The sequence below is a fragment of the Centropristis striata genome, chromosome 21 (assembly GCF_030273125.1).
Source record: "Centropristis striata isolate RG_2023a ecotype Rhode Island chromosome 21, C.striata_1.0, whole genome shotgun sequence".
In the NCBI taxonomy this organism is placed as follows: domain Eukaryota; kingdom Metazoa; phylum Chordata; class Actinopteri; order Perciformes; family Serranidae; genus Centropristis; species Centropristis striata.
In genome coordinates, this window is record NC_081537.1 from 19703028 (window position 1) to 19727335 (window position 24308).

Sequence of the window (24308 nt, forward strand, 5' to 3'; positions counted from 1 at the left end):
GACACGCTCATGTCACTCTTATGCAGACACCTTCAAAATAAAGTGTTACCATATCTTGCTTAAGTCACAAAGGCATGCTCAAACAATCGCCTAAGTCACATTTTATTTTGAATAAGGAATAATAAGTCACACACTTGACATAGGCCATTATCTTAAAGGGGTAAAATCACATGATCTGATTAACTGAGGATTAGGCGATTTTACCATAGGTGGCCGGCGTCATAGAGAGATGATTTAAGCAAAGGATTTGACAAAAACAATTTTGACAAAAAATTACTTAGGTGTTTATTTTAACAGTGTGACGAAATGTACCTTTAGGTGAACCAGGCATTGAAATGAACAAGACATTTAAGAAAAAGGGTGGTCTAATAATTTGGTCTATGACTGTAGATTATAAACCCTTACACACAGTGCCTGGCCTGCTCCCGGTAACCGGTGCGGTGCTCCCGGTACGGCAGAGGAGGGGAAGTCGCTCTGCGGTCTCCGGATGTGGACGTGGCACAGCGCTGCAGCAGTTCCGCTGAATGTCCGCTTCTGATACCGAGAAGGGATTAGTGAGAAACACCCCGGGACGACATCGGCTTCACAGTTTGTCGGTCACCGGGTTTCAACCGTTTACCCCAAACAGAGGGCAGCCTTACTATTTACATCACTTCGGAGGTAGGTTTTGGATTTTGTCACTAGTTTAACGTGTGACATCGCTGCCCGGCTTGACAGGAGAGCTCGGATTTTAAAGCTAATGCTAATGACACGGCTAGCACGGGCTCTGCGAAACAAGCTGGAGGTTAGCTAAGCTAGTAGGCTAACGGTAGCTAACCCCCGACTGTTGCGGTTTGGTCACAGCTGATTCAACCGCTGCCGCTGTCATCATGGTCCAAGTGACCTGGTTGGTAATGTTATAGTGAGCTAATTTAGACTTGGAAGTTTATTGAGTCAGATATGTTTGGTTTCAGACTCGTAACAGTTAGCCGTGTCATGTTAGTTAAGCGAGCTAACTATAATGCGGCACTAAGGTTGCTATCGGTAGCATGATGCTACGCTGGTTAGCTTTCAACGGTTTTGCTGCTATCACACTTCACTACGAAGCTGGTTTGACTCTCCTGTCACATGTTTACAGTTCCTAAATATTGAGTCTCTTTGACAGTTTAGAATAGTTATTTTAACTGTTAACCCTGGTTCTTAAATATGCAACCGAGTCAGGAGAGCAGATGTGGGTCACCCAGTAGGCCCGACATACTAAATAGCTGTACGGCTCTAGCGATTGTATTTCTCGTTGTGGCACCTGCACTGCTGAATTATTCAAAGGCCCCGCTCGTTTAGCCCGTGTTTGTCTGTTAGATGATACTCATCACTCTGTCATATAGGGTTAGGGCCAGTCTCCAGAAGTTGATAAACAACGCCACTCTTGAACTTCTGTTTGCAAGGTAGAAGTTGACATGTGATATGCAGGAGTATTCATGCTCCTAAAGTTGACTGTCCCACTATGTTACCTCTGAGGTCTTATGATAACATCTAAACACTTTACTCAGGCACATGCACAGTAGACATTACACACTGTCTCCACGGTATCAGGCATTTAATTTCACCATCATAACTGATGATGTACTAATCACTAGTCATGTTGTTAGTTTCTGTGTTGCTTTAAATCATTGGTTTGGTTTACATTTTATTCTACTTCCAGTAACTAGTACTAAGCACTACTGTGTCTTTGTACATAGTTAATTTTATTTTATATACAGCATGTATTGTTGCTCAGTGTGTGTGTAACTGATTAGTCAATGTGTGGGTGTGGCAATGACAAACATAAAAAGCCAATAAAGGTGTTGTCCCTGAAGCAGGAAAATTAACGTCCCAACAGAGTTTGATTTGTGTCTGACTGTAAGAACTTGTAGAGCTCAGAGCTGTGCAAGCTTAAAGTGTTTTGCATTACTTCTCCTGTTTGTTAGTTCAGGTGCAAAGTATGTCAACTTAGTTAGGTCATGAATGTCTTCTTTGGACTGCCTTCAGTTTTTTCTCCATTTTAAATTGAAAACAGGAAAGATTCCTATATGCGTTGAACATTTAGCTGACTTGCTCAATACATTTTGTTAAGAGAGTGTGTAGTAAACGTTTTAAATGAGATCAGTTGTTAATGTTTTTTGAGGTCCTGTCTGTAGATTGTCACAAGATTTGAAGTGGCGGTTTAGTATGATTCTTTGTGGAGAAACTCAGTTCAGCAGGTCTGTCAATTAAATCAAGTTAATTAAATCGATTAGCTGCTAATTTGCTTGGGTTAGTCGACTCAGAATTGTCACCATAGCCTTTAACATTAAAGACATGGTACATGAAATTCAGGGCTTATCGATTGCCTGCTCTCAACATCGCACTGAGGCAGCGGCTACTAGCTAACAGTGCTAAGGCCACTGCAAACAGTCCTATAAACTGCAACAATGTGAACAAAGCTAACCGTGTAACTTCAGGGGGAACTGGCGGGTGGCCACTACAGCAGCAAGACAACACCCTGGGTTTGGAAGGCGTAATTGGTGATAATCCCTGTATCGGAGCAGTGCAGAGCACTGCAAGGCCAGACCGGCCACTGTAATAATTTGTTGTTGTTTGTTGTAAGAGCAGTTAAGCTCTGATTACAACACAAACAGGGAAAGTGACTTGATTCTCTTTTCAGGACGCTGTTAAATCCACTTTATCTTTACGTAGTAAACAAATGCTAGATTAATGTTCTGAATGTCACTTACAGCCCCTTTGGGGCCAGAAAACAGGCTGAACAAGTTTAGTCTTGATTTATGTCATCGAGTAATTATTTGCGATTGTGTCACCATTTTATCCAGATTTAGGGATGAACTGAGGATGAATGTAAACCAGCACACTCCAATGGCCTCCCCATACGGCCAGCCCCAGCCTGGTTACGGCCAGCCCGGCTACGCTCCCCTGGATGGGGGATACCCTGCACCTTACGCATCTTATGCACCCTACAACGGGCCTGCTTCAGCCTACCAGCCCGGGGCTCCACCACAAGGTACACTGCTGCTTCTGAACAAGTTTGCTCATGAGTGAGTGAGTTGAGAGTGAGAGATGCCATATCAGCTGGGGTGCTCTTCAGGCACTCGTAGAGCCATAACCTTGGAGTGTCCTACCTTCCTCTTTCCCTCCATGTGATTGTTCATGTATGTGTGAGAGCAGCCCTGTGCCTTTGCATACTAATCTAAATCTTGACAGCCTTCTCATTTCTTCACGTTGCTTTTAGCATTTCCCCTACATCTCTCTGTATTTCCCTTCTTTCCCTCTTGTATTTCAGGTTATTCTCCTTTCACAAGTTTTCCCTCTAAGGCTGTGACTGCCAACCCAGTCTCTGACCTCTCCTCTCCTCTTGACTTAGGTAACTGCCTCCTCTCTTTTCTTACTCATTTCACACTCCACATGCTCTGCAATCATTGAATCCTCTCTGTGCCTATGGGCATTATTCTTCCTGCCATGTTTTTTCTTGATGTACAATAGAGTCTTTTACCTAAAGTCAGGCACTATTAATTATAGCAGCCTACCAGTTACTAACCTTTTTCAATACCAAACTTTTGTACTACGCAGACATGTGAGGTATGACTTTCAGGCTTGGGCAACACGTTTCCAACAACCAGCAATTAATGATATTTTCCCAGACGTTATTTGTCCAACCGCCCAACCCTAATGATTCCATTATGTGAGATAGATGTTCCAGATTCAGTCTTTGCATCTGCTTGTCGTATTTGTTTATCTATTTTTTCACATTGCATTATTTATTTAATATTGTTGCTATTTCAGTCACCAAGAGGGATGCTTGAGTGGTTTATTTTGCTTTGCTTTATAAGTATGAACATGTCTTTTTATTAACAAACTATTCTGTAGACAGTTTATCATGACTGTAATTTTAAAACGGTAAAAACTGTCAATGTGACAGTTGCTTAGCCTAGCTAGATGTTACATGCTAAATTTATCTGGTGTTTATTTCCAGCCTTCATCAGGACATCAACCCCATGGATTTAAGTGACCCTCTTAGCACAAAGTCTTTTCTAGCCTCGTTTCAGTATGTAGTCAGTGCTCCTAACCCCCGAGGCGAAATCTGGGAATGTAATCAGTTAGTTCTAAAAATGTATTTGGGCACCACAGTGGCCCACAGCCTTGTTTAGCTTGCTTAGCTAATCTTATCACATAAGAATGATTGGTATCAGAACAAATCAGGATCATTTGTTGCAGGGATGATGATGCCTTTTTTCAGGTATGTTTGTAATCTTTTGTCCCTGTATTTCAGGTCCTGCTAGGGGTCCTCCCGCCTCAGGAGCCCCTCCAGTCTCAGCGCCTCAACCATATAGTCAGTACAGTCACAGTCAAGGGGACATGCAGAATGGACCCCCACCTATGACGCAGGCACCACCCAGGTAATTACATGTTGCTTGATTGTTGTTGCCTTGGGTCTTTTATAGAACATTCAGGCAGGTGACAGAATCAATTCAAACACACCAAATAACTGCACTGAGACTGTCTGACTGAAACCTCAGGACTTGGTGCTCCTCCAAGAAGACTGTCATGTTGTTATTTGGGAGTGAAAGTGGACTCCAAGCCAACCAAAAATACATAATGTGACGTGTGTAGAGAGACAAACTATGAATTGTAATAGACAGCAGTTTCTTGGGCTTAAGACGCCTTAAACATTTTAAAAAGAAACTTTGAGAACACTGAAGTTTCGAATGCTGTTGATGTTCAGTTGACTTTCTTTAAGTGCTGCTATTTAACACAATACGTCTAGGTATTTCAGAGGCTGCAGACAAGTCCACCATGCTAGAATAATAATATTATACTGACTGAAATTGCTGCAGAAAACGAATGTAGATGAAGTATAGTTTTTTTTTAAATACAGCTTCCCCATTTTTATGTGTCAGATGTCATTTGTGACTATTTTTGTGTGTTAAAGCAGTGCAGGGAGAAGACAGACAGAGCGGGGTCTTCCCTCACATTGTCTGAATTTTACATGCATTCAAATGTTCAGCTGTGGAAATTGACATTTTTTTTAGACTTGGTGTTTGTTTAAAGGCTGCATGCTATGAGGAATTTATGATTATGATGTTACTTTTAATAAATAAGATATTAAAGTGTATTCAGTGCTGCCTTTCTGTTGAATCCAAAATACAAATAGAACAAATTGCTTGTTGAATAAAACGGTGAAAGGAAATTATTTTTTATTGAACAAATTGAGCATTGAACTGAACACAAATGGCGCAAATAAAAGATGATGGTTGCATTATAATTTTTATATTAAAAGTGTTGTTTTCCACTTACTCTTTCACAATGTGGTAAGTTATAGATATTACAGTGACGATTAAAAAAACCACAATATATTGTTCAGCTCTAGTTTGCTTGAATGCTCCAGAGAATCACCTGACACGTGATCTCTGCTTTCACTCAGCCACTTAGCTGCTACCTTACCCATGTTAAGTCTTTGTCCTCCACTTGCTTACATGGAATAAGACTATCCCAAACAGGGTTATTCAAAAACTTGCCGAAGAAAAACTGCATGAAAAAACTAGCTGGGGAGACCAGTTTTCTAACCCGATAACAACGTACTGTAGAAAACAGCTGGGTTAAATACACAAAATGACAATATACATTGATTCTTCTGGGTATAATTAAATTAATTTGATTTGGAAATTTCTGGTTTAGGTACCTTGAAAGTGCATGAATTTTACTCCTAAAAAGCTGTAAGAACCCTGGGCTCAGTCACAACAGATGGCAGATGCAGAGCTTTTACATATAATGCTTTTCTGAATGCGTTCTCTACCTCAAGAACAATGTTGTTTTCATGAATGTAAAAAGATTTAAATAATGGTTAATATTTACAACAATCATTCTGCTGTTCAGTACTACTTGAGAAAAGTCATTCACGTTATAGCCTTTTTATCTTTTATCAAAAATCTAAAAATGTTTGCCCTCAGTGCCCTCAAAAATGGTATCAAATCATTTTTTTCAAGGTATTGTAGTGTATTTATATATAATTCCATTGTTGTGACAAGACTAGTACATATACTAAAAGATTTATGTTTCCAGGCCTCCTGCGTCTCAGCCATTCAACCAGGGAGCTGTGAACATGCCAGGGCCCCAACCCTCCTTTCCCCAACAATACGGGGCCCCACCCTCGATGCAGCAGGTCACTAACCAGATGACAGGGATGCAGATCACCTCTGGACCACCGACCCCTGCAGGGCCAGTATATGGTAAATATGGGTGAATTTTTATACTTTAATGTAATGTGCTGTAATAATGATGTGGCTGATGAATTGCCTGTGATGTGTATGTTAGAAAGATTTAAATGTGAGTATTGTAGACGCATGGATCATAGACTTGTAGTCACTTGGAGATAATCACGCTGGCTGTTGTCTCTCTCTCCTCAGCTCCACCTCACAGCTCACAGCCTCCTGCCAGTACTGCCTACTCACCCGCACCTCCACCCTCTTACACCCAAGCCCCTCCCCCTGCGTCCTCTGCTCCGACCCAACCTCCACCTCCCAGTGGCCCTGCAGCTTCTCAGCAATACTATGGAGGCCCACCACCTCCTTCTCTACAGCCATTCAACTCTTCGCTTCCCCCTACCTCTCAGCAGCAGTTCACCTCTCCTGCACCGCCACCTCCTTCCTCTCAGCAAAACTTTCCTCCCTCCTCCTACGCGGGACCAGCGCCTCCACCCAACCAAGCACCTGCTCCCCCAGTCTCCCAGCCACAGCAGTCCTTCCCTCCAGCCCAGCCCCCTTTCTCCTCAGCACCTCCACCCGTCAGTCAGCCTGCCTTCGTCTCTGCTCCGCCTCCCCATTCCCAGGGCTCCTTCCCACCTAGAGCGCCCCCTCCTTCCTCTCAGCCTGGGTCTTTTCCTCCTCCTGGTCCTCCCCCAACCTCAGTGGCCTCTGGCCAGTACCCAGGTCCCATGCCACCACAACAGCAGCCCCCTCCATCCCAGCCATCCCCCTACCACTCAGGCCCCCCTCCTCCCAGAGCTCAGATGCCTCCCACTTCCATGGCTCAGAGTAACCACCTGCCTCCAGGACCACAGGGCCCACCAGGACCTCCTGGGCCCATGCAGCAGCCTCCAACTCAGCCTGGCATGCAGGGAGGATACCCTCCTCAGCAGAATGGTGAGGAAGCTGCCGCCAAGTGCAAACCTCATAGATCTGTGTTGGGTTTTTTTCCAGCTGTGAGCTCTTTCCTTGTTGTCCCCAGGTGCATTTGGGCAGGTGAGAGGCCCTCAGCCTGGCTATGCAGGCCCTTATCCCGGGCAACCAAATTACGGAGCCCCAGCACCAGCACCGGCTCCTGCTCCTGCTGCACAGAAAAGACTTGACCCAGATGCCATTCCTAGCCCGGTGAGCAGAATCAAACACACTTATACTTCTCTTATAGAAAGTAAAATCCTTAGTTTACACTAACGCCACCACTGATCGGTTTATCTCTGGCCATTTCTGATGTTCACAACATGTTTGGAGATTAAGTAGTAGTGAGGAAAGATGACTTTGATGCATTTGCCAGAGTGAGTTTGAAAGTACACTCACTTTATAAAGTACACCTGTACAATCTAAAGAAATGGATAAAACTGTTCTATTATAAAGAATTGAACGTTGTAAACTTAACATAAAATGTAGAATTTATGGAGTAGCCATTGTATTACAGCCGAAAAAAGATTTTAAAGCTGTGACAAAAGTAATAAAAACAGAATGCAATTACTTAAAAATCCTAAGTCAACTGAATGAAGGTTGGAAAGATCTAAGTTGTAAATCTAAGTAGGAAGGTTTTGTTTTTCGATTAAAAAATTTGATGCATTCTGCTTTTATTTCCATTTTACACAGCATCCCGGAATCAGGATGATGGCTTGTACTGGTGTACCTAATAAAATGGCCATGAGTGTGTATGTTTCTGCATGTACCACTTAGGGCTGGGCAGTTAATCGTCCTGACATCAAAGTGGATTTTTCATGATATTATCAGATTCATGTTCACCAGTTCTGTCATCTAAATGGATACTAAACACTTAGCATAAAGTATCCATGACACATGAATATAATGATTACAGTTTTAGCTATAAGTTACAAGAGATTTTCATGTGCACTCCAATAAGAATTGTATATTATCTGTAATCAGATAATCTATGCTTTCTTTTGTGGTTTGGGACAGATTTTCATGGCCTGTTAAGGTTGTCTGTTTTATTTATTGTCATAATGCTGTTTTTGATGCTGCCTTCTAGACCAGAAATTTAGTCTATGAACATAAATGTGTTTCTGGGCCGTCACATTCACTGCTGGATATCACAATATATATAGATTTTTGATCTTTTTGCCCCTATGATTATCTTAATATTGCCCAGATCTAGCAGCACAGAAGTCTAACAGTAATGTTTGCACTTTGTAACCTTCTCTAGCTGTTTTTATATTTAGAGCTGCTTAGCATGTCTGTCAAACAGGCTACTGGTATGTTTGTCTATATCTATTTGCGCTTGATACCATAGTCAGTACCACTAATCTATAATCAATACTACTGATCAGTTTCTGTCTAATTAACAACAATGCTGCCTGCTACTCAGCATAGTCTCGCTGAGGTTTCTCTTCTCACACTACTTTTTTTTATATTTTCACTCTTTGTATTGATTTATTTTGTCCTGTTTTGCACAATTTGCTGGACAAACTTTTGAATGTAAAGCAAGCGTCTGACATGCCGGCTGTGCAGAAATCAAGACATAGAATAGATCCAGACGCTATCCCCAGCCCAGTAAGTTTCCTGTGTGCCTGCCTTTTCCTCCGCTTCATCCTCTCCTCTGCCTGCTTGCACTAACCAGCAGCTTCAACCTCCTGCTCTTTCCTTCTTACCCCTCAAAGTCAGTGATAATCACAGTGTGAAAGATGGGCTCCTGCTGGAAATCAGTTAAAATGGGTAGTTAATTGAAGTGGGGTTGTTTTTTACCCATCCATAGCAGGAGTAGCAGCAGGAAAGCTAAGCTATGTACTGCTGTGGACGGGGGCAGCAGCAAAACATATTTTAGCCTCCTTAAAAAAAGTAAATATCAGTTTTTGTGTGCTATATTTGGAATATTTTCACTGCTTTACATTGCTGTTGACAGCTCTGTTTAAATTTATGCAGGAGGAACTGAAGTAATTATTTATGCTCTCTTCAAAGCCACCAGACTCCATTGATTAAAAATAGTAATTTTACCTTGCAGAACATGGGGGTTAAGGTCTACTGCTGCCTCAATTTGGTCAGTTTGTTTGTGTTATTGTGTGACTTTGGTGTTTTAAAGGGTAAGTTGCACAATAGCACAAACAAACTAACCTATAAGTGCAGTGGTAGACCAGCAACTGTAATGTTTTGTGAGGTGAAATAGCTGTTTTTTCAAAGGAGTTGGTTGCTTTGAAGAGAGCCCAGATAGCTGCTTCAGTTTCCATTTTGAAGTGATGTTGGTGTTTTAGGGTTAGTTCGGGTTCACCCAAGTCACATAATAACACAAGCAAATGTAATGATCGAGGAAGCACTAGATCAGCAACTCCTGTGTTCTGTGCAGTGGTGGAAAAAGTATTCAGATCCCTTATTTAAGTAAAAGTACTAATGCCACAATGTGAAATTACTCCACTACAAGTAAAAGTCCTGCATTCAAAACTTACTGAAGTATCGGCATCAAAATCTACTCAAAGTATCAAAAGTAAAAGTACTTTTTATGCAGAATGGATCCACTCAGATTGTTTTATATATTGTAAATATAATATTACCTCATCTTATCATTTTGTATTGATGCTTTTATGTAAGTAGTGTTTTAATTTTGTAAAGATAGGACTCATTTAAACTACTTATGAGGTTTTATTTGTAGTTTAATCACTTTTAATTGATCATGTTTTTCATGTTAAACCTTGACGTGAAAAGTAACTAAAGCTGTCAGCTAAATGTGGTGGAATAAAAAGTACAATATTTGCCTTAAAATGTTGAGTAGAAGCACAAATTAACATAAAATGGAAATACTCAAGTAAAGTACAAGTACCTCAAACTTGTACTTAAGTACAGTACTTAAGTAAATGTACTTAATTACTTTCCACCACTGGTTATGTGAGGGGAAATTGCTGTTTAAGAAGTTTTCTGTATTTAAAGAGAGCATAGATAACGACTTCAGTTCTCTGTGAGAAAGGTCTGTGTGACTGCAAGGTAGATCAAATATCTAAAATATGGCATACACCTAACTGATACAGATTTATTTTTATGTGGCTAAAATAAGTTTGTCCTGTCCTGTAGTATCATATGCACTGCATCATAACACTGTGTTGGTCATTTCTACTACCTCCCTGCCATCTCTCTGTTTCTGTGTGTTTGATGAGGACTTTGAGGCAGCCTATCTCAGTTTTGGCAACTTTTGAGTAGTTTTTAAGGGTTCGTCAAGCTCAGAAAGCCGCCGCCTCAAGCTGTCCTCTCTGCATGCAAGTCTGCACAGTTTTCACTTACCCACAATTCCTTGCATGAATGGCATGTCTTGATGAATGTTGCGCTTTTTCCAAGATTTAATTAAATTTTGTCAGTTTATCATATTTGTGATTTTTTTTTTTGCACAATATACTGAAGTATGATTTGATTTTTTGTATCCACAGATGTTGTTGGGTTTTCAGTTTGTTCAGTGTTTAAGTAGCTGCAGCTGCAGTGTGTTTATGTGTGTAGGGGGTTGTGTGAATGTCATCTCCTGCATGTGTGTTACATGTTCCTCTTTTAGACCTTTGTGAGACCCAGGGACAATGTATCATGAATGTAAATGTGTATGTATATATGCTGTAAACTTGTATAAGTTATAGATTATTTTGTCCCCTCCCTCCCTTTCTAGATCCAGGTAATAGAGGACGACAGGGCTAAGAGCACTGAGGCATTCACCACAGGGGTCAGAGGTCAGGTCCCACCGCTGGTCACCACCAACTTCCAGGCCAAAGACCAAGGTAGGTTCTACTTCTTGTGAACACATTCACGTCTGGCACAGTTGTTACTGTTTGATCCACATCTCACAGAATGTTCCTTAAGGTCAACAAGATTAAAGAACCTTCTATGTGGAATCTCTGTGTTTAGGGAACGCCAGTCCCAGGTTTGTCCGCTGTACGGCCTACAATATGCCTTGCACAGCCGACATGGCCAAGCAGTCTCAGGTGCCTCTGGCCGCCGTCATCAAGCCGCTCGCTACGCTGCCGCCAGATGAGGTGAGCGAGGCCCCCTCCTCTCCTGTTTCTCCTGTACTGTAAAAGTTTTTAACCCTATATAAACGGGGCTGTTTTTCCTGAGTTTTGTCTGAAATTGTTGCTGTTATTGCAAGACACAACATCATCTAAGTCAAGGGTTTTCAGTTAAAATTCAAAGACGACCAGCAACTGAAACTCACGCAAAAGGTCCAAACCTCATTATATCTAAATTTTATCGTATAGCCTACATCTGTAAAAAGAAATCAACAGCGTACATTTTCATATCATTTCAACAATATTTATTGTTTTATGTCATAATTGTATTTTTTTTTCTTCTTTCCTGGAGAGAGAAATGGCCTGTGACTTCCCTTCCACTAGTTTAAATCTTTACTTGAACAGAGTTATATTAGTTTTTTTTATTTTATTGTTATTATTAGTTGCTATATTAGTGCCGATCTCATACGTGTGTGTAGTCGCTAAATGGTGAGCCTGGGACATGTCTTGTTAATAAAATTGAATAATGTTAATTTTAAAGACTCACAACTTCAAGCCGATACAAGTAGTCAAAGTAGCAGGTCAGTTGCTACGTGCTGTCATCTCACATCTCTCTTATGCTGTTGTTCTCTCTAGGTGACTGTCAGTACACAGTAAACAATCAATTTAATTGGTTCAATTGAGTGAAGCTATTAGCCATATTACCTGGATTAGCTGCACCCACATTCTGTTGCCACGATTGTCAGTAAAAACAACATATTTGAAGTTATTTATTTTCATTTATTTATCAGAAATTAGTTCACAGGCCCAAATAGAACGATCACTCTGTCTGAGTCAGGACCACAGACCATGAATATCTTTAACTTTAAACTGTTGGTCAGATAAAACTAGACATTTGAATACACCCCATGTGGCTGATGTATACATTGTATCAGGCCCTTTTAAAAAAATATATATATATATTAATGGACTAAATGATTTAATTAAAATACTTCACAGCATAATCAATAATACAAATAATCATTAGTTGCAGCCCTGCGAGTATTTAGATATTAGTGTTGATCTGACCCAACAACAAGTTTCCTCCGCTTTTAAGTGCAGCTCTATGTTCTGCTCAGATTTTTTGTAACAGTTGGACCGTTTCAACCCTCATCCTGATTTAAAAAAAGATTAATTTTCAGGCGATGCCCGATGTGTAGTTTTTCTGGCAGGATGCCTGTAATGGCAGCAGGATAATCCCTCTCAAAATGACAGAGGTGGGAGTGGCTGCATGACTTTGTTTCATGAACTCACGTGTGGACTAGTTATTTGTTGCATCATTTTGGCAGGAAAACCCCCTTTATATAAAACAGGGTGTAAATAGTTCGTCCTCTTTTAGTAATTCTTTCCAAATAAGGGTTTTAGAGGAAGTTCCCCTCGTAGTTAAACTATTAATGAAGTCTGTCATAACATGTCTCTTACTCCTATCATTGAATCTCTTGTCAGATCCCTCCATACCTGGTGGACCACGGCGAGGGCGGTCCGATCCGCTGCAACCGCTGCAAGGCCTACATGTGTCCATACATGCAGTTCATTGAGGGAGGTCGCCGCTTCCAGTGTGGCTTTTGCAGCTGCGTCACAGAGGGTGAGTTTGTGTCTGTGGTCATGAAATAAAACTTGTTTTTCATAAATTAAACTCACCATACTGATATCTGCCCGTCCTGCTCTTTTTTCCCCCCACAGTGCCTCCACATTACTTCCAGCATCTGGACCACACTGGTAAGAGGGTGGACTGCTACGACAGGCCGGAGCTTTCTCTGGGCAGCTATGAGTTCCTGGCCACTGTTGACTACTGTAAGGTAAGTCCTCTTTCACAGGAAACAAACCTGCTCATTGGACTTATAGATTCAACAACCACTGGAGTTATCATTTTTTTAACAATAGTTTTTATTAGTTATTTAGACATCTACAAACATATAAAATACACAAACATGTTACACAAAGAAACCTCATAGCAAAATAATACAGAATGTTGTTAGTTGAGTTACATTTTTAGTAGTCAGTCCTTTCATTCTGTGCTTCATGCTGTCTCACTTTTCATTGATACACCAAGCTGATAACATTCAGTTATCTGCATGTGTAATATGTTACTATTATCTACACGACGTCATACGTAGTACTTGCTTGTCTCTAACAGAACAACAAGATTCCTCAGCCTCCAGCCTTCATCTTCCTTATCGACGTGTCCTACAACGCTGTGAAGAGCGGCATGGTCAACATTGTCTGCCAGGAACTCAAGACCCTCCTAGACTACCTGCCCAGGTACGCATACATGCAAAACACCCCATGGGACAGACAGGAGGAAAGTAGGGGATTGAGTTTTTGGAGTATTCTGTTTGCACTTGATCATGTAAACAGCATATCCTGTTACCAGACACCTGGATAAGCCCTTTTCCCATTTACAAGAAACCTAAGCTACCAGGAATACAAATAAAAATACCATGGCATATTGTGTATGTATACACCTTATCTCAGTTATTAAGTATCACAGATATCGCCAGTGGGGGCAGAGAAAATTCCTCACTTAACCTGTGTAAAGTGAGACATCCATGTTAACGCACTCAGTGGAAAAAGAGGCCAATGAAAGGAAAGAGACGAGGAAAATGGAGGATAGAAAGAAATGGAGCATGCAGCAAGGAGGGAAAGAGGCAGTGAAGGAAACTGAAAAGAATGAAGTGAGGACGTAAAGAGGAACAAAGGAAGCAAATATAACAGAATCAGAGGTGGAAAAGAAGGAACTTGTCCTCTTAAAAGTGAAGATTTACCAAACATGCTGTTGGTTCACACGCTCCTTTACAGCTCATGTCAAGGAAGGCAAACCTAACCATTCTTTTGTTCTCTGCGTTCAGGGAAAACCCAGAAATGGAGTCCGTGGTGCGGGTGGGTTTTGTCACCTACAACAAGGTTTTGCACTTCTACAACGTCAAGTCGAGCCTGGCTCAGCCCCAGATGTTGGTGGTGTCAGACGTATCGGACATGTTTGTTCCGCTGCTCGACGGCTTCCTGGTCAACGTAAATGACAGCCGGCTAGTTATCGAGAGGTGGGACAACAACAAAAACACACACATGTTATTTGATACGTAACATATATGTTTGGACACACAAATTGATTTGGTTTGGTGTTTGTGATTTCCAGTTTGCTGGACCAGATCCCAGAGATGTTTGCAGACACCAGGGAGACGGAGACGGTCTTTGGACCGGTCATCCAGGCAGGACTGGAGGCACTCAAGGTAACCACATATAACCTCTTACATTAAAAGTCTGGAAAGTCTTTTCTTGATATGCATTTCTAATTTGTGGGTGTTGTTTTTTTGCAGCCAAAGTTTGTGCTTGCAACCATTGTTACAAATGTGGGCATTCTTGAGCTCTTACAGACGTCCAGAAGGCATTTCCTTCCTCATAGTCTTGTTCTTCCCTCTATTTTTGCCCCATTGCTGTGTTTCTTGACACACATAGATCAGTGTGAAACCACTGTTTCCCTGTGCATACAACACAGAGTTGTAATATAAGTTATATAATTGTGACCCCTGAAAGAATAATATTTTAAAACTAAAAATTGCTCCCCTCTTAGCTCGTTTTGGTTTTTAGTCAACAAGGATTTCTTTACTTGATTAGTCACTTTTTATGCTTTTTTAAGTTGTCTTTAGTTGAGCACAGCCCTAAAAATGGTTCAAATGCATCTTGACCCAGTTGCAATACATCTGGATACATCCCACTATGTTTGAACTGACACTAATTTACAGTCTGCTGACATGCCTGATGATTTGTATGTCGCTGTGTGTCACCTTGTCAGGCTGCAGACTGTTCAGGGAAGCTGTTTGTGTTTCACACCTCTCTGCCCATCGCAGAGGCTCCTGGAAAACTAAAGAACAGAGAAGACAAGAAGCTGGTTGGCACAGATAAAGAGAAGGTAAACACCAGGGTAGCAACATTGTGATCTGTTGTATGTAGCTTCTAATTATGCATCTCTCATTCTACGGTTCCACACTGACTCCCCATCCTCTTCTGTCTTCCTTAGTCTCTCTTTCAGCCTCAGGTGGGTTTCTACAACACCCTGGCTAAGGAGTGTGTAGCACAGGGCTGTTGTGTGGATCTCTTCCTCTTCCCCAACCAGTATGTGGACGTTGCCACGTTAGGGGTGGTTCCTGTCTCCACTGGAGGTTCTGTCTACAAATACACCTACTTCCAGGTGAGAGAAAATCACTTTTTGCCCCTGTAATACTCTGATAGCACGTGTTGATATACCAGCTGGATCCTTTGTGTAACGTGTCTTTCCATGGAACTAACCTTGTTTTCTTTATCCTAGGCTCAGTCGGACAAGGAGCGATTCTTGAACGACCTCAGACGAGACGTTCAGAAACTCGTAGGCTTTGATGCGGTCATGAGGGTGCGAACCAGCACAGGTAAGGCTCCCATACTTGAAAGCAAATACAAAAAGACCGTCCGACTGAGATATACGTGACAACTGACGTTATAATCCTTCCCTCCCCTCAGGTATCAGAGCGACAGACTTCTTCGGCTCCTTCTTCATGAGTAACACCACAGACGTGGAGCTGGCCGGCCTCGACTGTGACAAGGCCATCACAGTCGAGTTCAAACACGATGACAAGCTCAGCGAGGAGACGGGGGCACTGATGCAGGTGTGCATCAAAATCCTTTGAGAAGAAGGGAACACATTTTATTTGTAGTTTCCAAATCAGACATTTGTAGGATTACTTCCAAACACTAGTGAGTCAGACTGCTGATTAGTGATCAACCGTCATAGTTTTTTCCATATAATTATAAGCAATTAAGGAGGCAGATAACTGACATTTGCAACTGATACATTTGCAGTAAAAATGAAAATCCTTGTGTCACCATAAAAATAACATAAACTCAACAAAAAAAAATATTTAGAGGTATCATATGCCATATTTGGGCTACCAGTGGTGTAGTGGTTAGCAAGAGGGTCTCCAGCCTGCGGCTCTGTGTGGAGTATGCATGTTCTCCCCTTGTCAGCGTGGGTTCTCACCAGGTACTCCAGCTTCCTCCCACAGCCCAAAAACATGTTTTATTGGTGACTCTAAATTGCCCGTAGGTGTGAATGAATGTCTGTCTCTGTGTTAGCACTGCGATGGTCTTGCAACCTGACCAGGGCCTCTCACCCAATGTCAGCTGGGATTGGCTCCAGCATCCCGCGACCGGAGTGCTTATATGTGGTATATGTGATAATAATTGAAAGAATATGCCATATTTGCCACAAAAAAACTGTATAGTTTGTGGCTGTGTCTGTATCTTCAGAAATCCTGCGCTCGGCCTGTATTTTCTTTTTTTTCTTTCTTATTTTCTTGTGTGTGAGACGTTTAACCGAGGGCGGGGCTGAGCCACACAGAGCAGAGAGGCACAGTGGACAGGATGAATCGTGCACTTCTTCAGCCTTCACACAATGGCGGGATGTTTGAATACTCATTAGTTTGTTTTGGATGGTGGTGCTGCCTCAACTGCAATTTTTAAAATTTCACACCGTTTGTTTCCCTGTAGTGCGCCGTGCTGTACACCAGCTGCAGCGGCCAAAGGCGTCTCCGTGTCCACAACATGGCGGTCAACTGCTGCTCTCAGCTGGCCGACCTCTACCGCAACTGTGAGACCGACACAATCATCAACTTCTTCTCCAAATACGGTGAGGACGAGCTCAGACCGCAGAATGTCTTTTCTTCGCTGTTACTCAGTACACATACAGCATGGTAGTCTGAATAAGGTGTGAGTGGAGAAAAGAATGAGTAACATTTTCTAAAAATACTATCAAACAAACCCCAGCTGCTGCAGTGGAGCTGTGAATTAGCCAACAGTGGAACGCTGCACCTGTTCTTGGTAGCTTTCTGGTGAGAATGTTTGAAGCAGAGCAGCGTTCCCTCACCTTGAACAGGAGAAATGATAAAACTGCAGATATCTCTTGTTGTTGTGAAAAGTCCATTGTACTTCAGAGATCAGTTTAATATACCTTATTTCATTGTGATTGTGTGTTGCAGCTTTCCGAGGCCTCCTGAACAACAACACTAAGGCAGTTAGAGACACTCTGGTCAACCAGTGTGCTCAGATTCTGGCCTGCTACCGAAAGAACTGTGCAAGTCCCTCGTCAGCTGGTCAGGTACGGAAAACCCTCAGCAGACATGACCTCTCTAGAGGAAGTCTTAAACAAGAATCAGAGATAGCTTAAAGGAAGATATGGAAACAGAATCATAATCATATCAAGCATTCTAGAGATATTTTTATTACTCTTAAGCAACATTAATAACAGTTTTTTTTTTTCTCCCCAGGATTTTGCATTGCGCTAAATGTCAGAGATTTCTCAGGCTGATATTTTCTTTTATTAAAAAGTAAATGGATTCAGAGCACAATCCATGCACTTACAAATAAAACAAATAATAAAAATACCAAAGGATCTCAATGTCTGCGCTGCCGTTACACATATTTACACACCATCAAGTGACAATTAATGTATTTCCAGGGTTCAAACGGGGGCTTGAAGTCCTTGAAAACACAATGTGTTGTTAAGGTTTAAAAAAATGCACTCAAGTTGTTTGTCTAGTGATTGTTTGAGTGATAGTTTTATAGTAGCTCAGCCAGGTGAAGGCCAAGTCTACTTACAAACGGGTGAAGCATTTGAAACGTGAAACGTTGTATTTTCCTTTCATTTGTCCTCCCATGTTAATACCGTCATGAAACATAATTTTGGTTCTATATCGCACAATAACATCTATTTAATGAGATGAAGTGAAATATTACATTTTCTGCACATACAATATGTATTGTATCTAAATATTTATTTTACCACAGCTGTAAGATGCTGGAAGGCACCTTGGAATTGCTTTAAATGTCCTTGATTTTGACTTTGGAAAAAGTTTGTGAACCCTGAATTTCCATCCAACATGTCTGTGTTCCAGCTGATCCTCCCAGAGTGCATGAAGCTGCTGCCCGTCTACCTGAACTGTGTGCTGAAGAGCGACGTGCTGCTGCCGGGAGCCGACGTCTCGTTGGACGACCGGGCTTACCTGAGGCAGCTGATCAGCTGCATGGACGTCTCAGAGACCCATGTCTTCTTCTACCCCCGCCTGCTGCCACTGGTGAGCACACACACACACACACACACACATTACCACAAAGGTGTCCTCTCATCACTTCGTCTGTTGGATGGTTCAGTCACTCAGTTGTGGAAAATAAAAATAATTTTGAGTCTGTCTTTCTGTAATTTATGGCTTTGTACTAATGTCTTAAAACTGCATCACCAGTGGGAAAATGTTTGCATGTTGGAGGGTGAAAGGGCTCAAAATACTCGTTTGGTAATCTAATTTTACATGGTCGGAGAGATTTCTGTGATCATCAAAGAGGAAGCGCGCATATTTGCCATGTAGTTTCAGAAGAACACATGTTTGCTGCTCTCTTCCCCCATATAATAGCCTGTGCGTTATTAATAATCCAGTTTTATCAAACCAGATGAAAATGAATCTGCATAATTGTGCTCTCATAGAACAAAGAACCAGATGCAGGGCTTTTTTTGATGATGATGCTTTTGAGCTTCCTCCATCGCAACTATTTTTATCATTAGAACACTGTTGGTTAATTCTGTCACGCAAAGTCTGCAGCATTGTAGACTCAGTGAGCGATACTCTCTGTCTGAAACAGCCTTATACTCAGGGTTTCTGTTATCTGATGATTCAGCTGATACTGGGAAGATAACCAAATATCTCCTGTCATAATGTGCATTGAAAATAATTGCTGAACTACATGATTCACTGCTGCTGCAAAAAGCTTAAAATGTAAAATAATTTAAGCCAGCAGTACATTTTCCTTTGTTTATAAAAAAAAAGTGTTTTATTATACATCTTTAAAAAGGCCTACAGCAAACAGAAATTCAATTTCAAGTCTGCAGCAGCACAATTCTTTCCATTCTTATTGATGTAATTCCTGTGGGAAACTGTTACATTTTGTTCACAAGTTTTGTTCACATACAAATGTTCACAAGGGGAACTTTTTATAACAATGAAAATAAAATACGACAAAACATATTAAATGATAGCTAAAAAAACAAAGTCAAAAGCAACTAAATGTTACTGAATAACGCAGAAAATACAGTTCCTGCACACACAGAAATGTGCCGACACTAGCACCACTGCAGTAGCAGCCACATAGACTGATGTCGGTGCTCCCCAGCTTCATACTGCAGGCTCTAATTGCTGATTAGCAGCAGCTGAGTGCTGCCACTCGCTGCAGCTGTGAGGCAGCGAGGGAGAGGGCAGTACCTGCAGAGAGAAGACAGCAGGGACACACACCAAGGCACATAACAGGAATACTACGTAATACTTCTTTGTACTTAAATATTATACTAACATAATACTTGTATGTTCAAAATAGAGTTATTAGGCATGTGAGTCTATTGATTTGACTGATTTTATATGGAATATAGTGTAGAAACAAAAGTAGTCTACTTTAAATGAAATAAAAATGTATAAATCTTCATGCCTTTTGGCCAGATTTTCTCCCATTTGTCTGCACAAACAATAGTTTTCTCATAAAAATCCTGCTTGGGCCCTGGTTTTATGTTTTTACAATTATTTTGATCCACTAGAGTAGTGATATCTCATAACACTGTAAGCTTTTGCATACTCTAGTGTACAAACTGTGACAAGAAGGGGGGAAAATAACATTTTTAAGGCTTATTCTGAAGCTGAAAATCCAAACAGTTGGCAGAGCTAAATCTTAAAATCTAAAATAGATTTTTTTGTTTTAAAAAGAGGCATGGATGTCAAGTGTGATTGTTTTGAACAGCTCCTCATTGCCTTATAACACACTATATTTTAAAACATACTGTATATTTACCATTTTTACACCAAGTCTGTTCATCTAACTCTAAACAATACTCATGTTTGTTTAAAATGAAGCCGTTTTTAAACTTAATATACTGTTTGATCAGTAGATGGCGACACTTACATACTGATCAAATATTGTTTCTTCTCTTTGACTTCCCAGACCAAGTTGGAAAGCGGCTCGTTGCCCGTGGCGGTGAGGGACTCGGAGGAGAGGCTGTCTAAAGGCGGCATTTACATCCTGGAGACGGGACTCCACCTCTTCCTGTGGGTGGGTGCCAGTGTCCAGCAGGAGCTGCTGGTCAACATCTTCGGCACGCCGAGCTTCAGCCAGATAGAACCGAGCTTGGTGAGCAGAAACGGATGTTATGTTTGTTACCCGACCCGCTGTCAGCAGCTTAATCCTGGTTTGTGTTTCTGAGGGAGGGCCGGACAAATTTAGGTTCCAAGTGTTCTCTGCTGTTTTTTCTTCAGCGTGGTATATGTTGTTTCCTGCTTCTTTCTGTACATTTTGACAGTGTGACACAGTAACTACTAAAATGACAACATATATCAGAAGTATATCATTTCTGTTTCAGGCAAGTCTGCCAGAGCTGGATAACCCCTTCTCTCAGAGACTCCGAGAGATCATCGAATCCTTCAGAGCACAGCGATCACGATACATGAAGGTATACTTTCTCTTCTCTCGATTATCTCTCTGATGTCTTTAAGTCCAAACACTCTCATTTCACTTCTGATATTTCTCAGACCTGTTGAGGGCTGGATGCTGTTTAAAAGGTGTTTCAATGTTAGTGGTAACTAAGTGACAACATCAATTATGAAACAATACCTGTTTTACCTTATTTTGAAGCATGTAAATCTCTACAAATCACTTTTTTCCATTGTAACAAAAGACAGCACATTTTTTAATTAATCTCTGTCAATTCAGAGCAGATAAACAGGAAGTTTATCTAAATAAATAATCATAATATTAATAATAATAATAATAATAAATAGGAAAATAATTTACCTAAAATTAGCTAATAAAACTAGTTATCTTACCAAGTATGCCCCGTCAACTATGATACTTTATGGTAGAACTAAAACAATTCATTGATCAGAAAAAGAAAAAAATAGTAACTCTTTTGATAATAAATAAATCGTTTGAACCCATTATTATGCAGAACTTCTTTCTTTTGTTTTTACCTAAAAGTATATAAATTGAGGAAGGATGGTAGTAATCTGAGAAAAACAAGAATTTCTAATATTAAAGTTGCAAATTTTAAAGAAAGAAATTATATTCACTTTATTCTCAGAGAATATCCAAGTTTTGGTCTAAAAAATGTATGACTTTAATATTGGAAATTTGAGTTTTTTTCTCTGAATATTCCCCTCATCTTCCATCTCTGTAATTTCTGTAATCTACAACCCTGATTCCAAAAAAGATGAATGCTGTGTCAAATGTAAATAAAAACAATATGCATTAAAATGAAGAGTATAGACATTTACAAAAAAAAGAGATAAGATATCTTGTCTTTTTTTTACTGTATTCAATTAAATTTAGGTCGCAAAGGATTTGAAGATCGGTGCATTCTATTTTTATTACATTTTTCACAGCTTTTTTGGAGCCGGGATGGTGCAACAATCGTCCCACACCATCACAGTCTTTGATAAGCATTCAGAAGCATTTTGGCCATTACTGAAAAGTGTTTGTTTGATCCCTGTCCCTCCTCCTGCATGCTCTCTGTTTCTCACTCTTCTTTCTCCTCCTGTTTGCAGCTGATGGTGGTGAAACAGGAGGACAGGGCTGAGCTGATATTCAGGCACTTCCTGGTGGAGGACAAGAGCGCCAGCGGGGGAGCGTCATACGTGGACTTCTTGTGTCACATGCACAAGGAGATCCGCCAGCTTCTGAGCTAGGCCTACAGACACCCACCTCCACCTGTATGACCCAAACACGAAAGAAAGCGCTTTACCTTTTTTTTTTTTTTAACCTATTAAACTAAAGCTCTCCTTGCTGTCTGTCAAGCTGAGAGATCAGCTTACAGATCTCGTTGTATGTGTGTGTGTTTGTTGGTGCGAGTGCGTGTGTGTCTGCGAGAAAGAGAGAGTCTGATGTTAATAGAGCTTTACTCTGCCTCAAATCTACTGCTCCAACACAGCGGGAGCAAAATAACTGACGAGGGAGAGTAATGTATATACACAAGTGAACAATTATGTATGCAACAGACTGAGCGAGTGACGGAGACGGCGGATGTTGACTGTAGTCGTGTACTGTCTGTATTACGAGCACTGAAAAGGCTGTTTTGGGTGCATTAATGACCCTTAGATAGCAAACACTTTTTATATGATTGAATCCCAATAGAGTGAAGGACATCTACATACCAAGACATAAATGGAATTAAATAAATGCTGTTCTCTCTGTCTCTTCTCCCCTTTAATCATGGCCTTAGTACCCCCCTCCCCATGCTGCTCCAATCATCCATGTGTGTGTGCGCCTGTGTGTATGTTTTTCCAGAAAGATGTGAGAGGATTAGTTGCCCACTGCCCAATTCTTATTTCCTGGTGAGTCTCCAGGCCTGAGCATCCAAATTTAAGGCTAAATTATCAGCTCAAGAAGAGCCTGATTACCTTTTTACCTGCAGAAGGCAATAGAGACGTATCTTGAAATGTAAAATCTGTTTTTAGTGTCCACAGGTGAGCAGAAAATAAAGGTGCACATGGCTGCTGTTATTACAGTTTTTGGTTTGATCCAGATTTGTTAAAATTGGCGAACATCTGGCTCAGGTGTTTGGTCACTGATGCACCAGATGTGCAATTCAACTTGCTGTCGTGATTCTGTTACAAGAGGACGCTTTCATTAGTTCAAAGTCTATGCAGCAGAGAGAGACAAAATAAAATGAGAAATGAATGACGGGTGTGAACTTTTGATCTGAGCATCACAGCGATTGGAAATCCTCCCCATGATTAGCTTCTGTGGATGATTCTGTCTGTTGATCATTTGTAGTGCTGCAGACTTTATATTAATCAGTTGTTCTGATGTCCAAAATTGTATTTTTGAAGAAGAAAAAAAGCAATTTCCAGCAGACAGAAATGAGCACAGAACGACAGCGGATAAATGGACATCAGTTAATGTCTGCAAATTTTGTCTCCGCACTGACGGTGTTCAGTGTGTAAATAAAATATATAATCTGTACAGAATAAATAGAAAATAACAATTTTAAAGACCTGCCTGAACAGCTGTGGTTTGTTGATGGTTGGTTTCTCTGTCACAAATAGCCGAAATATAAAATCATGGCTTTTACTGAAGAGAGGAAGATGCCTTGACTGGCTTTTTGATATGTTTGTGTATGTGTGAGTGCAAGGTGAAGGTGTGCATGTGTGTGTGAATATGGGGTCGGTCCTGGTGAATTTCTGCAGAGGAACAGAGGGATCTGCCAACACACACATACACACACACTAACCCAGAGATTAAATTCAGTCTTCATTTATTATTTTCTGTTCCTTTTTAACAATGTGACTTTGTGTTTGTTTGGTGTGTGTGTAGCCCTCTGTTCCGTCTTTATGTTCACTGACTCTGATTGGCCCACCGTCTTGACTGTAATCTTAATTTCTGTTCCTTTTTATTTTCTTTGATTTGTTTCTTTTTTCATTGCCTCTTGGGACTGCTAATAAAATGATTGTTAAAAGTGAAACTCAACATTCTCTGGTGGTTTCTGTCTCAACTGATTTATTTAGAAACATTTTATGAAAGCTTTATTACAAATGACATTTATAGATACTTTACATGCATTGTATTCATATTGCTGTACAAGTGATGTCCAACTCAGTGATTCCCAGCGTCCCTGAGAGTATCCTGCTGTATCCTGTGTGTCTTGAAATAATGTGGAGCACTCTAAAGGTAATGGAAAAAAATGTTTGATATTGTCACACTGTTAAAATAATCGCCTAAGTCATTTTTTGTCAAACATTTTTTTTGCCTAAATCATCTCCTCTTGACGCCGGCCATCTATGGTAAAAATCATCTAGTTGATCCTCAGTTGATCAGATCATGTGATTTTACCCCTTTAAGATAAAAGCCTATGTCAAGTGTGTGACTTAAGCGGATTTATTATGCCTAAGTCAAAATAAAATGTGACGTGACATTTTTTTGAACATGCCTTTGTGACTTAAGCAAGATATGGTAACACTTTATTTTGAAGGTGTCTACATAAGAGTAACATGAGTGTGTATAAACATGACATGGGATGTGTCAT

At 40.8% G+C, this 24308-nt stretch overlaps 1 protein-coding gene across 3 annotated transcripts; it reads left to right on the forward strand.

The window, feature by feature from the left end:
- Positions 1-470: 470 nt before the first annotated feature.
- Positions 471-23752, forward strand: sec24c (SEC24 homolog C, COPII coat complex component). Of its 3 annotated transcripts, XM_059324656.1 has the most exons (25): positions 471-660; positions 2826-3013; positions 3293-3373; positions 4280-4406; positions 6070-6236; positions 6414-7148; positions 7234-7376; positions 8703-8771; positions 10855-10963; positions 11091-11218; positions 12677-12815; positions 12914-13029; positions 13368-13492; positions 14080-14271; positions 14367-14460; positions 15024-15140; positions 15249-15419; positions 15537-15633; positions 15725-15870; positions 16751-16889; positions 17239-17357; positions 18154-18333; positions 20237-20422; positions 20652-20741; positions 21832-23752. In XM_059324656.1, exons 2-25 carry the CDS (start codon positions 2845-2847, stop codon positions 21970-21972), a joined length of 3780 nt encoding a protein of 1259 aa, XP_059180639.1. In that variant the 5' UTR covers positions 471-660; positions 2826-2844; the 3' UTR covers positions 21973-23752. The 3 variants fall into 3 exon arrangements, with proteins under 3 accessions (XP_059180639.1, XP_059180640.1, XP_059180641.1); XM_059324657.1 differs by lacking the exon at positions 8703-8771 and having other exon boundaries at positions 472-660; XM_059324658.1 differs by lacking the exons at positions 3293-3373; positions 8703-8771 and having other exon boundaries at positions 472-660.
- Positions 23753-24308: the final 556 nt, after the last annotated feature.